General features: G+C 46.8%; 1 protein-coding gene across 5 annotated transcripts in view; it reads left to right on the top strand.

Moving 5' to 3' along the window:
* Arhgef7 (Rho guanine nucleotide exchange factor 7) overlaps positions 1–14,674 on the top strand; it is a 106,261-nt gene that overhangs the window by 53,218 nt on the left and 38,369 nt on the right. For all 5 annotated transcript variants that reach the window (XM_085680633.2, XM_087900973.1, XM_087900972.1 and 2 more), the window contains 2 exons: positions 2,964–3,165; positions 8,563–8,651. In XM_085680633.2, coding sequence (XP_085536759.2) covers positions 2,964–3,165; positions 8,563–8,651 — 291 coding nt within the window. The remainder of the gene's footprint in view (positions 1–2,963; positions 3,166–8,562; positions 8,652–14,674) is intronic.

The raw sequence follows: 14,674 nt of genomic DNA, 5'->3' as shown, positions 1-14,674 counted from the left end.
CCATCATCCATCCATCTATCCATCCATCTATCATCCACCCATCCATCATCCATCCATCCATCATCCATCCATCTATCCATCCATCTATCATCCACCCATCCATCCATCCACCATCCATCATCCATCCATCCATCATCCATCCATCCATCCATCGTCCATCCACCCATCATCCATCCATCTATCATCCACCCATCCATCCATCATCCATCCATCATCCATCCATCATCCATCCATCTATCCATCCATCATCCATCTATCCACCTATCATCCATCCTCCACCCATCCATCATCCATCTACCCATCATCCATCCATCCATCATCCATCCATCTATCCATCCATCTATCATCCACCCATCCATCATCCATCCATCCATCATCCATCCATCCATCATCCACCCATCCATCTATCATCCATCCATCATCCATCCATCATCCATCCATCCTCCATCCATCCATCGTCCATCCATCCATCCTCCATCCATCCATCGTCCATCCATCCACCATCCATCCATCGTCCATCCATCCACCATCCATCATCCATCCATCCATCATCCATCCATCCATCGTCCATCCATCCATCATCCATCCATCTATCATCCACCCATCATCCATCCATCTATCATCCACCCATCCATCCATCATCCATCCATCATCCATCCGTCGTCCATCCATCCGTCATCCATCTGTCGTCCATCAATCCATCATCCATTTGTCATCCATCCATCCATCCATCCATCCATCCATCCATCCATCTATCTATCTGTATTTTGAGACTTGGTTTCTCTGTGTAGACCTGGCTGTCCTGAAACTTGCTCTGTAAACCAGGATGGCCTCAAACTCAGAGAAGATCCTCCTGCCTCTGCTTATGGAGTGCTGCGATCAAAGGCGTGCACCACTACCGCCTGGCCCTCTTAGTTTTAAAAAGCTAATTTAATATTGCTTTCTGAGGCACCTCTCAGCAGAGGGGCAGCAGCAAGTTAAATCCTGAATGTGGGGTTGTGCATGTGCTGTGGGCTTTGGATTGGGGTTTTTCTCATGTGTGAGATGTGCTGTCACATTTCATCATTTGAACTCTACAGATAGATGCCTTTAGAATGTCTGGGTCTGATAGTTAAGTATGGCTCTAGGTCTTAGTATGGCTCTCAGTGTTGGACCTGTGTTAGTGTAAGCCTTGCTTCTGTCGTCCCCCTTCTCTGGGAGGAATGACTAGATTGTTAGGGCATAGGGCATTTCCTCATTTCTTGGAGCCAGGGACCCCAGACTTCTCTGGTACTCTCCTGACACTTCTTTGATACCAGTCTCCAAGTTCACAAACTGTGGTTGGAAATTTTACCAGCACTTATCCATGCAGATTTTATTAGTTCAGTAGCCGTGGAAGATGCTTTGCTGTTTCAGTGCATTGTATGCCATCCTCCTGGGTCCATTTTCTAAACCACATGGGGCATCTGAGCGTGAGATGTTCTTTCTCCCATGTTAGCTTCCTTTTGTCTCAGGTTGCATGTAGTGATCACCCTTTTCTGTTTTGTCAAGAATTTCCTGATGGAAATAAAGTCTGCTGTGCAGTAAGGGACATCTTCATTGTATCTTTGACAGCGTGGGTAGGATTCAGCACTGCAGGGTCCTGCGGGGTCCTGCGGGGTCCTGTGCCAGACTTCTGTTTCTGTGATGGGTGGAGGGCTAGTAAACACCAATATGCCCAGATCCAGTGGAGAGGTGGCCAGGACTCCTGCTGGTCTTTGTGGATGTCAATGGCGTGGGCAGAGAAGTGGTGGTCTATGGCCCTGGGTCATTGTGTCAGCCTTTGCTCACCCAAGATGCAGGTGAAATGAGGCCGCCCACTGTGCAGATGGGTGTGTGCTATCTGGTCCCTAGAAACACAGGTGCAGATTTTGCAGATTGACCCTTTTTGCTCCTGTAGCAGTTAGGAGAGGCTTGTCTGAGTATTTTTGTTGTTGTTGTTGTTGGAAGGGGGGGTTATCTTGTCGGTAGGTTTGTACTTGCAAGCCTCTCCAGAGCCTCATCTAAGCTGAGTGGAGAAGAGAGAATGCCCTGGTCTCTCCCACTTCTCAGAGAACTGAAGTGGGGTCTCTGAGCACCGAGCCTCCAGGATGGGAGATTGTGTTTTCCCATTACTGTGACCACATACTTGTTAGCATCTTCGGAAAGTACAAGTTTGATGAAATCAGGTCTCTTAAATACTGATGGGTGTATTACTTTGGTGTAAATGTGTAGAGCTTTTTGGAAATCAGTTTAGGCATATCTATTAAAGTTTAAATGTGTTACACATGTCCCAGGACAATGAAAAGAATGTGTGACTATTTCTAGTGGAGCCCTTGCAAAATAAGAGAAATACTGCATGCAGTACATAGACAAACATTGGGCGTAACCTAAAAATTAGTGGCACAAGTGTCCATTGTGACATTATGTAGTCAGAAACATGTCCACAGTGTAGAGATTAGTTTTCAAAGTAGAGACAGGCCTACTGATTGCATCCAGATGTGTGAGTGTGGTTGTGTGTGTGTGTGTGTGTGTGTGAGAGAGAGAGAGAGAGAGAGAGAGTATGCGAGAGCGCGTGAGAGGGAGCTTGTAGGAGTGGTAGCATAGAGTGTCTTCCTGGTCTGCAATCTGACAGTGGTCAAGGTGCACAGGGAGATGGGAAGCTTTACATTTCTGTATTTAAGACACTTTCCTGGTTTTTGTTTATGTTTGAGACAGGGTCTTACTTTGTAGCATTGACTGGCCTGGAAATCACTGTGTAGACAAACATCCACCTGCCCTTCTGCCCTCTGCTCTCTGCCCCTCTGCCCCCTGCTTTCTGCCAGTATTAAAGGTGTGTACCACCATGCCTGGTGCTGTCATATAATAATGTCTTGGCTCTCTTTGTGGCAGTGAATTGTAACTTTTATAGGAAAGTAGACCGTGCTTCATGGGAACCTCCCCCACCCCTCCCTCCTGTCTTCCAGGACATGACTGATAACAGCAGCAGCCAGCTAGTGGTCCGAGCCAAGTTTAACTTCCAGCAGACCAATGAAGATGAGCTCTCCTTCACGAAGGGCGATGTCATCCATGTCACACGAGTGGAGGAAGGTGGCTGGTGGGAGGGCACGCACAGTGGCAGGACCGGCTGGTTCCCCAGCAACTATGTGCGAGAGATCAAGCCAAGTGGTGAGTATCTAAACTTTTCTCTGGGAGGAGGAGGAGCCAAAAGGGTGTGAATGTTCTAGGGTCCTGAGTGCCTGTTGTCAGAGAAAGATCCTGGTCTTGGATGGCATCTTCAGTTCAGCTGGATGGACTTTCATCTGTTCCTGCACATTGGGGTGCTGGGTAAATTGGTGCTCATCATTGTAAATTGACTTTGCATTACATCATGATATTTTCCTGAAGAAAATTTCTTAGGTCTATTAGTTATGATCGCTTGCTTTCGAGACAAAGTCTGTTGGACGTGTTGCCCAGGGAATCATGGAACCCCTGAGCTCAAGTGATCCTCCTGCCTCAACCTTCTGAGTAGCCAGGTCTATGGGTATGTGCCCCTGTAGCCATCTGTTCATTTTCATTGTGACCGCTGTGCTTTATATTATAAAGCATAAAGCTTTTTTATGGCCTGTTGTAGGCTGTAGTTTTTTTTTTTAACTACCATGTACTTGTTTATTTGCTTGCTTGCTTGCCAGTTAGGCACAGGCAGGTAATTTCAGTTATTGATTCTGTGGAAGTGTGTTGGTTTTCCTGTGGCTGACGCTTTGTTCATGACTGACCTTTCAGGGATCTGTACTCTTGGAAGTGCACAGCAGCCTCGCCCACTTGATGCTGCTTCGCTGTGGTTGGTGCCTTGGAGTTGAAGGTTCTCTGGGGCTAATGGTTTTATCTACGCAGGGCAAGGCTGTGAAGTCCTGTAGTCCAGTGACTTGGGGCCCAGCAGAGGCTCCTTGTTCATGAGACTCCATGCTGTCCTTCCTGACACGGGTTCTGCTTGGCCATGCTCCTGTAGTGTGTTGCCGCTGTGTCAGGCAACGGCCTCACAAAGACTACTGCTCATTTTCAAGGGACTTAGAGCAGGTTGTGTGTGCGCGCGTGAGCACGTTTCTTCTTGCTTTCCTGTTGAACTTGGTTAAGATGTTCTTGTGAAATATAAAAGAAGTAAAAAGATGTTATAAGCTGGCTGTTGGGGGGGCGCTCCCTCATGCTGTAAGCAAGGTCCCTTGGGAGTAGAGACTGGCTCTGTGAGAGGTTGTTGTTAGGTCTGGTCTTTTAAGTCATGTGACCTTCTCTGTTGTACTTCGATGTGGTGGGTGTCCCATTAAGCTTACTTCTCAGGTATTTTTCAGTTCACCTAGCTTTAGGAAGTGCCCCGAGGTGACCATGGGGGTGTCTCGTAGTCTGAGACACTTCCTGACTTCCGGATAGACTTTCAACTACAAATATTCTCCATGTTGTCTCTTGACAACATGCTGAGTAGAGCTGCACTTTGGGCGTGGAGTGTGTTAGGGAGAGGAAGCTCTAGGAAGGGCCACTGTTGTGTGTAAATGCCAACGCCCCCTCTCCACCCTCAGTTCCTATGTTTGCTCTTTATTTCTGCGTATGTGTCTCTGTGCCAGTTTAAGATTGTGTCCAGGCTTCACTGGGGATGTGACTCAGTGCGGGACCATTTGCCTGACACGCAGGCTCCTGGCTTCAGTCTGCAGCATACCCTCTTCAAGAGTATTCTTTGCAAGGAGGCAAGTTGAATTGATAGTTTTTGTGCCAAAATGAGACCTAGCTTGCTTTGGAAAATTTTCACACTTTTTTTTAAAAAAATAAGAAATACCACAGTTTGCTATTAGTGTTATCCTGCATGTCCTCTACTTGGCAGTGAGACGGGAGTAGTCTCTTGGGAATAGCGCTTGCCTACAGTATCCTCTTAATGTGAGCCGACTGTGTGAAGAGTTAGCCAGTCTAATTCTAATGTTGGCAGTTCAAGCATAAGGGTGTGAAACGTTTAGGAAGAAATTAAGTCTCTTTGTAGCCAGTGTTCAGGATAAAATCCAAGGATGGCAGTATATTTTCTAGTGGTTTATGTGGTATTCTAATTGTGGGATGAGATTCTTCTTTGTAGTTTATAGCATAGTTGGTGCTTAGTTTCCTAAGGACAAAGCGGCCCGTTTGAAAGCATCTCTGAAATCCCTTGAGGGCCATGCCTCACTGAACAGACTCTGGAGTCCATCCCCTTGCCTGAACCTGTTTCTTTTGCATTCCATTTAGGTTTGATTTACAGCTTTTGTGCAAGCAAAAAGCCACAGGCTGCTTCTGAAAGGGACTTTCTCTCCTCCACCCGCTTTGAGTCTGTCTCCAGGAAAGGATAGTAGCCTTTGACTGCTTCCCTCTTGTGGTGGGACTTGGAAATGTTCTTGTCACATTTGGTGTTGATGCTTTTGGTCTGTTTCGTTGAAGACAGGCTCTGTCCTGGTTTGCTTTCTGTTGCTGTGATGAAGATAAAGACCAAAAGTAGCTCAGAAGTAAAGGGCGATTGCGTTCAGACGCCCCACACAGTCCATCTTCCAGCAAACTCGGCAGGATCTCAGGCAGGGCAGGAACCTGGCGGCAGCTTACTGAGTGGAGGCACTTTCTTTTCTTCTTAATTCGTCTATTTATTTTACATCCCAGTTACAGCCTCCCCTCTCATTCTCCCCTCCCAGTCCCTCTCCCCAATTCCTCTCTTCTGTCTCCATCCAGGAAAGGGCACATCTCTATGAGTATTAATAAAACATGGCATATCAAGTTGCAGTAAGGCTAAACACCTCCCCACGAATCAACGCTGGGCAAGGCGACACAGTATGAAAAGTAGGGTCCCAAAGCTAGTAAAAGAGTCAGAGACAGCTCCTGTTCCCACTGCTAGGAGTCCCATAAGAGGACCAAGCTCCACAACTGTGACATATATGCAGAGTGCCTAGGTCAGTCCCATGCAGACTCCCTGATTGTCGGTTTAGTCTCTGCAAGCACCTATGATCCCAAATTAATTGACTGTGTGAGTCTTCCTGTAGTGTCCTTGACCCTTCTGGCTCCTACACTCCTTTCTCCTCCTCCTCAGTATTCCCGAACTCTGCCTAATGTTTGGTTGTGGATCTCTGCATCTGTGTTCATCAGCTGCTGGATGGCACCTCTCTGATAACAATTGGTCCAGGCACCAATTTGGTCACAGGAGATGGCCAGTTCAGGCTATTTATCCACTACTGCTGGGAATGTAAGCTGGAGTTCTCCTCCTAGGAGATTCCTCTTCGCCTAGCTTCTACCCAACCCTGAAATGCCCCCTCCAGCAGTCCCTCTCAACACTCTCCTTCTCTGTGCCCCCACCTGATCTCTCATGGTCCCATCCCCACCTGCCCTCTGTCCACTCACGACATCTCTTCTATTTCCCCTTCCCAGGGAGATCTGGGTGTGCCCCCCCCATAAACCCTCCTTGTTACCTAGTGTCTCTGGGTCTGTGGATGGTAGTAGCCACTGATGAATGTGTGCATACCATGATTGTCTTTATGAGTCTGGGTTAACTCACTTGGGATGATTTTTTTCTACTTCTGTCCTTGTTTTAACAGCTGGTTAATACTCCATTATGTAAACGTACCACATTTTCATTGTCCATTCCTCAATAGAGGGACATCTAGGTTGTTTCCAGATTCTGGCTCTTACAAATAAAGCTGCTATGAACATAGAAGAGCAAGTGTCCTTGTGTAATGATTGAGCATCCTTTGGATATATGCCCAAGAGCAGTATAATTGGGTCTGTATATATAGTATAATAGTAGTAGGTTGATTTTCAGTTTTCTTAGAAACTGCCACACTAACTTCTAAAGTGGCTATACGTGTTTGCGCTCCCATCAGCGATGGAGGAGTGTTCTCTTTGCTCCACATCTTCTTTATCATGAGCTGTCTCTTGTAATTTTGACCTTAGCCATTCTGACAGGTGTAAGTTGTAATCTCAGAGTTTTGATATGCATTTCCCTGATGGGTACGGATGTTGAACATCTCGAGTGTTTTTCAGCCATTTGAGAATCTTCTGTTGAGACGTCTCTGTTTGGATCTGCACTCTATTTTTTAATTGAATTTTTTTGGTTTGTTGATACCTAGTTTCTTGAGTTCTTTATTTATTTTGGATGTCACGTTGGCAAAGATCTTTCCCCATTCTGTAGGCTGCTGTTTTGTCCTGTTGATAGAGAAGCAGTTTCTTTAATGAGATTCCTTCTTCCAAGCTTGCTTCAAGTTGACAAAAGAAACAAACAAACATCCACAACAAGAACAAAAACCCAAACTGACTAGCACAGATCCCTTCCAGGAGTCTTTGGAAGACTCTTTAATTGGCGTAGCCTCCTGTCTGTGGTTTCTGGTACGCACAGTGCTGCAGAAGTAGAGTTGTTATGGGGCTTTTATTTCCTGTGCACCATTTTGGATGTGTAATATACAGATTTTTACTGTGTTTTATCTGCACAGGTGATATGTGTGGTTTAACACACACAGGTGTCTAACAGGGCACTCCCTCAGTTCAAGGGATAAGGGAAGAGAGAAATAGGAAGTTCTAGCCTAGTGATGTTGGTATTACTGTTACTGAATGAATGTGGAGGCCAAAGACGTGTGTGATCATCATGACTGCTAGTGACCGCAGATGACCATCACAGACGCTGACCTGGGCTACTGTAACAGAAGTCTTGGTTCAAGGGCTTGTAAGCCCAGTTTTGCTTGGAGTTGCATCCTTGCCAAGCTGCTTTGAGGTGATTGATTACCCCCATGCTGTTTGTACTCAGTCTCCTAGCCATTTCTGGGCCAGTGGAAGCATCAAGGTTGCTTTTCAGCATCGCTTGTTACTAAAAGGTCCTGCTTTGGTTATTGTGCTGAGCCAAGATGAGTCTGCCTCCCACCTCCCTCACAGCCCATCATCCCTGAGACCCAGTGGAATCCTCCTACCACACACACCAATAGAAACTGTGGTAGGTAGACACACCCACCCACAGGGGAAGTAACAGACACACCTGTGGAACCACTGCTAGACAGATGACTGCTCAGAACCATTGCTGCTTACAGGACCCCTTAGAGAGTAGGGATTTGTGGGTACTGTCAGATGTCAGCAGTACCAGTTTAGAGAATTCAGAGGTGCGCTGCAGGCCCAGGCAGAGGTCAGGTCATGAGGTTTATTTTAGCTTTGCTTAGCTCAGCTTTCCTTTCCTCCTTGGCTGTTTAATCTCTCACTTGTCACCATTTGAGCATGTGGAATTCCCCAGAATTGTGGGTATTGGTTCTTTGATGCCTTTATATACCTACTAGCATCCCCTAATTTCTGCTTGAGTAACATTTTGTATTTGACTCTGTGAAGCTGTATGTACGTGCAGCTGAACCCTAAGTGTTATTTCTCAGGTGCTAGGGGAGAATGGGTTGGGTGGAGGGCAAGCAGTAATAAAGCCCATGACCCTGTGACCTTGGACACCAGCTGAGAGAGAGGTCTGCACTGTTTGGACTGTTTCCAGGTGAGGCTTTGGTGTGAGAAGGCTGTGTGTTCTGTCATCATCACTTTGATAGTAAAGCTTCCTTCTGTTGTTTATTCCAGAGAAGCCTGTGTCACCCAAATCAGGAACCTTGAAGAGCCCCCCCAAAGGGTTCGACACAACTGCCATCAACAAGAGCTATTACAATGTGGTGAGTAACTGCAGGGCATTTGTCACAGGTGCCCAACTCCGGTTCTAGAGGGAGTGTCTAGCGTTTTGGGATTGCTCCACTTCCTGTCCCTGTGTGCTACTCTAGTGGTAGGACGTCTAAAAGTGAGACCTTCAAGGGTGTGGTGCGCAACTGAAAATCTTCGATGCTTCGGATGCCGACTGGACTGCTTCGAGTGGATTAGATGGCCTTCAGCTTTACAGCTTTTGGGTTCTTTTGTCCCTCGCTCTTGCCTTTGTTGAGACAGCTGTGTCTGCATTGACTTACATGGAGTTAGAGGCAGGGCCTAGACCAGTGGCTCTCCACCTTCCTAATGCTTTGACCTTTAATACAGTTCCTCATGTCATTGTGGGGACCCCAACCATAAGATCATTTTTGTTGGCACTTTGTAGCTGTGATTTTGCTGCTGTTAGAATCATACTATAAATACCTCTTGTTTTCTGGTCTCGGCCCCCTTGTGAAAGGGCTCTTCAACTCCCAAAGGAATCATGACCTACAGGTTGAGAACCACTGGCTTAGACTCTGAACAGGAAAGACAGGTATTATAGTGTGCTGCCCTTGACTTCCCTGCTCCCTTTTTGCCAGGCTTCTACTGCCTGGGTGGACTGTGATAAGTGTGTCAGCAGGTCAGCTTCCTGTGGAGACACTTTGTGGCCTGCACCTCAAGTTTGCCCCCATGGTGTGTCTTTCCACTGGGCACCCGATGTTGACAGCCCTGCTGAGATTCTGGTGGTGTGGTGCAGTGGAAGGGGTATGTGTCCCAGCTCTAACTGTCCTTGCTGCTTAGCCATGGAATGATTGGGAGATGAACTGCTGGCTGCCTGAGCAGTGATTAAACCTGGAATATGAGGTTGATATTGCTAGCATTGGCTTGTAGTGTGAAGAGAATTTGTGATTGGCCTTCAGGTGCCTGGTCGAGTGCTGTAGAGGTTTCCATGGTACTGGGAAGCACATTTAGAAACTCTGGGAACAGAATGCATGACCGAGGCCACCATGCCATTCTGTTCGCAGGCCCATCTCCTGGTCGCTTCTCAGGATGCCCTTGACCTTATCTGGTGACCTGATCATGTTGTACGAGATCTACTGTGTCAGCACCTACTGTTGGAACTTGATGGATCCTGACAGTGACACAGCCGGCTCCACCCTTAGCACAATGGCAGGCATCTTTCCTGTTAGGATGCCCTGCTCTGAGGCACAAACACTCTTGTGTATGTCCTCATTCACCCCTGGAGGACTGCTCACTTAACAGACTTCCCCTTCTTCTCGGCACATTGTGTTGTTAAAGAAAGTAACTCTGCTCGTGCCCAGTATCACGGGAATACAGGATGGCCTTTTCCTTGACATGCTAACACAAAACGTTAAACTGTGAACGATAGGTAGTGGTCTCTAGTTATACTCTACACATGTACACAACAGATGTACATCTTTGTAAACTACTAGAGACCCCTGTGCTTTCTTCTATGCTCTGGAGTGGCATTGGGCTTGTCCTCTGCTCCCTGCAGCCTCTTGAGTGCTTTGCCAAAGAAGAGAGAGTAACAGGTACTGTTGGCTCAGGCTTTGCTTCAACAGATCTTTGTTTTTCAGTTTGATCAAGATTTCTTTTATAGCTCATGTCTTAGTTACTTTCCTGTTTCTGTGAAGAGATACCATGACCAAGATGATTTGTAAAAGAGCTTACTGGGGCTAGAGCTCCAGAGGCTGGAGCCTGATTTTCTTTCCTTTCCTTCTCTCTCTTTCTCTTTCTTTCTTTTAGGTTTTTCAAGACTGGGTTTCTCTGTAGCTTTGAAGCCTGTCAAAGCCTGTCCTGGAACTCACTCTGTAGACCCGGCTGACCTCGGACTCACAGAGATCCACCTATCTCTGTCTCCTGAGTGCAGGGATTAAAGGCGTGCACCACCACCACTCGGCTAGAGCCTTATTTTCCTGGTGTGGAGCATGGTGGCGGGCAGGCAGGCCTGGCACTAGAGCAATAGTTGAGCTTGCATCTGATCCCAAAGCAAGGATGTGATGTAGGATTCCCCACTGTATGCTGTGAATACCATTGGTTAATAAAGAAGCTGCTTTGGGCCTGTTGATAGGGCAGAACTTAGGTAGGTGGGGAAAAGCTGAATGCTGGGAGAAAGAAGGACAGAGTCAGAGAGAAGCCATGGAGCCCCACTGCAGAGAGACACCAGAACTTTAGCTGGTAAGCCACAGCCACATGACAATACACAGTAATAGAAATGAGCTAAATTAATATGTAAGAGTTAGGCAGTAAGAAGCTAGAGCTAATGGGCCAAGCAGTGACTTAATTAATATAGTTTCTGTGTGATTATTTCTGGGCTAAGTGGCTGAAAACAAACAAGCGGCCTCCTTTTGCAGGGATGAGGGTGTTAAGAGAGAAAGGGAGAGAGACAGACACTAACTGGAAATGGCCTGGGCTCTTGAAACCTCAAAGCCACACCTCCTAATCCTTCCCCAACAGCTCAACTCACTGGGAACTAAGTATCCACACATAGGCCAGTGAAGGGTATTCTCATCCTGTGACCTTGGAAGTCTGACAGGTGTGCTTGGGGAGACCTCCAGTTGTTGGTGGAGGCTGCTTGTAGATTCCTGGCTGCTTGTAGATTCCTGGCTGCTTATCCCCGAAATAAATCACACAGAAAGTATATTATTTAAATCATTACTTGGCCTATTAGTTCTAGCTTCTTACTGGCTAACTCTTACATCTTAATTTAACCCATCTCCATTAATCTGTGCATCACCACGAGGTTGTGGCCTACCAGCAAAGTTTCAGCATGTCTGTCTTTGGCAGTGGCTCCATGGCTTCTCCCTGACTCCGCCTCCTTTCTCCCAGCATTCAGTTTAGTTTTCTCTGCCTCACCTAAGTTCTGCCTTATCAGTAGGCCAAGACAGTTTCTTTCTTTCTTTTTTTTAATATTTATTTATTTATTTATTTATTATGTATAAAATATTCTGTCTGTGAGTGTATGCCTGCAGGCCAGAAGAGGGCACCAGACCCCATTACAGATGGTTGTGAGCCACCATATTTTTGCTGGGAATTGCACTCAGGACCTTTGGAAGAACAAGCAATGCTCTTAACCTCTGAGCCATCTCTCCAGCCCCCCAAGACAGTTTCTTTAACCAGTGGTATTCACAGCATACAGAGGGGAATCCCACATCATCTAGTATGATTTTTCCCTGGCTCTTCTGGGAGTACCCCACTTCCTGTGTCCTGTCCACAGTGTCTGTGGAAGTGAGCTACCTGCCAGCTCCTCAGTAGATTTTTCTCCTTGTTCTTACATAACTACCTGCTTGATATAGGCCAGGATGACACAGACTGTGGTTTGTGGTGGCAGCAGACGCTAAAGACAGTGAGGAACTGAGTGTCTGGTGGGTGAGTGAGTAGTGAGCTACCTAACCTCTGGGGATGCAAGACCTCCTGACTGAAAGTGTCCCTCAAAGAGCGGTTCTGAGGGTAGTCCTGGCGGGCAAGCTGCAGTGTTAGGTGGGTAGGCTGGCGGCCTGGGTGCAGTATTAGGTGGGTGGGCTGGTGGACTGGGTGCAGTGTTAGGTGGATGGGCTGGTTAACTGGCTGCAGTGTTACGTGGGTAGGCTAGCTGGGGGCAGTGTTAGGTGGGTAGGCGGGCTGGGTGCAGTATTAGGTGGGTGGGCTGGTGGGCTTGGTGCACTGTTAGGTGGTAGGTAGCATTTCCTGCTTCCTAAGTTAGAATTGTCACAGCTCAAGAAGATTCCTTTTTATAAAAGAAGGAAGCAGGGTTGTCTAGTCCCAGACAGTAAGTAGCTGAGAAGGGCTGGAGTCCAGGTGTGCCTGAGTGCAGCGCGGGTGTAGGGATGTGAGTTCCTGCAGACTGATGTTTTGGATTGTTTGGACCCTCTTTTGTTTGGTGAATTTTTTTTAATGTTATTTTGCTTTTTAAAAATAATTTGTAGGTGGAGCTTTCCAGTGCTGGCTCTTCTTGAATAATTACTCAGTCTTAATATTAATTGCAAATGCTTAGCCAATAGCTCAGGTTTGTTTTTAGCTAACTCTTATATTTTCAGTTAAGACATATTTCTTACCTATGCTCTGCCATGTGGCTTAGTTCCTTTTCTCAGTACAGAATGCCCATCTTGTATCTGCTTGAGACTCCTGACTCCGCCCTTCTTCCTCCCCGCAGTCTGTTTGGCTCTCCACCTAACTTTATCCTGTTCAGCTGTTGACCAGTCAGCTTGTTTATTAAAGCAATCATAGCAACATACATTCACACCAGTAAAGGAATATTCCACAATGATTCATTTTTACTTCGTATACGTTGGTGTTTTGCCTGCATGTGTGCCTGTGTGAGGGTGTTGGGTCCTCTGGAACCAGAACTACAGACAATTTACGACCTGCCATGTAGGTACTGGGAATTGAACACAGGTCTTCTGGAAGAGCAGCCAGTGCTCTTAACCTCTGAGCCATGTCTCCAGCCCCTTATCTGGGATATCTTTAACATCTGGAAGAAATACTAAGCTTCCAAACCTAGTAGTCCTGAGTTAGGACTATACTGCAGTGAACTATTGGTTTTAAAAGGTATATTAAAGCACACTTGTCTGCCGGTTAAATAGGTTCTAGATGCCGGGTTATTAAAGGCAATCGCAAATCAAGACACTGTCCTGGTTTGTGTTTCTGTGGTAAAATACCTGACAAAAGCCAACTTGAGGAGGGTTTACTTTGGCTCTCAGTGTCTGGTCATAATCCAGTGTTGTGGGGCAGTGAGAAGGCAGGGGATAGAAGCAGCCAGTCATGTGTCCTCACTCAGGACGAGAAGTGAGTGCCTGTGCTCAGCTCATTTCTCCTCCTTACACAGCCTAGGACTGCAGCTCAGGGAATGGTGCCACTCACGGGGGGCAGTCTTTCCACTTAACCAACCAAGCTCATCTCTCAGGATGGCAATTGAGATGAGCCATCACACTATTGAATCAGTGACCCAGAGAGTTGACGAGCCAGTAGGAGCTTTGCCCCTGCATCCTTCACCACCGCCCTTGTGCTCACAGAGCACGCACACTGCTCGCCAGGTGCTGGGCTGGGGTGGAGTCCAGCTGTGCGGTTCTCATTTAGAGTTCAGACAGACTGTTTCAGACCAGGTGTGCTGTGGTTGCATGAGGGCCTGAGTTTGAATCCCAGCACCCACGTAGCAGCCAGGCGAGTGCCAGGGAGGCGATCCCTAGTGATTCACTAAGTGAATCAGTAAAATCCAGGTTCTCCATCTCCAAAACCAAGTAGTAGTTGGGAGTAGTTGAGGAAAACTCCTGAGTGCTGACTTCTTACCTCCACATGCACACATGTACACACTTGCACACCTGTATATATACATGCATAATTGGGCACACATGCTTAGATACACACCTGTACATTCACACCCATACGAAGAAAAAGACTAAGCTCATGGTGGTGTCTGGCAGGTGTGGGTTGGCAGAGTAGAAGACTGTTTAGTGTTGAATGGTGTTTTATTCTTTTGACTTTGGGGGGGGGGCACCCAACTCCCAAATAAATCAGATAGGAAGGCTTATTCTTAATTTTAAATGCCTGGCCTTAGCTTGCCTTGTTTCTAGCCAACTTCCCTTAACTTACGTTATCCCCACTGCTTTTTGCCTCTGAACTTTTCCTTATTTCTGTACATCTTACTTTCCTGCTTAACTCTGAATCTGACTGGCGCCCGACATCCTTCTCTCGTTGTTCTCTTGCAGCCCCTCCCTCTCCTTTGTTCTCCCTCTGTTTATACTCTGCCTGTAGCCCTGCCTATCCTTGCTCCTGCCTCGCTATTGGCTGCTCATCTCTTTATTAGCCCATCAGATGTTTTAGACAGGCACAGTAACAGAGCTTCACAGAGTTAAACAAATACGGCGGAAACAAAAGCCATACAGCTGAAAATAATATTCCCTAACAGTTTAGGATAGTTGTGCTGTTTCCCGTTCCCTGTGTGCATAAACTAGGGTTGTATTGCAGATATTTGGGTTTAGTTTATGGCGATCTTTGAAAA

The sequence above is a fragment of the Myodes glareolus genome, chromosome 23, assembly GCF_982192425.1.
Source record: "Myodes glareolus chromosome 23, mMyoGla1.1, whole genome shotgun sequence".
Classification (NCBI taxonomy): Eukaryota; Metazoa; Chordata; class Mammalia; order Rodentia; family Cricetidae; genus Myodes; species Myodes glareolus.
This window is presented reverse-complemented; position numbering and strand designations above follow the sequence as displayed.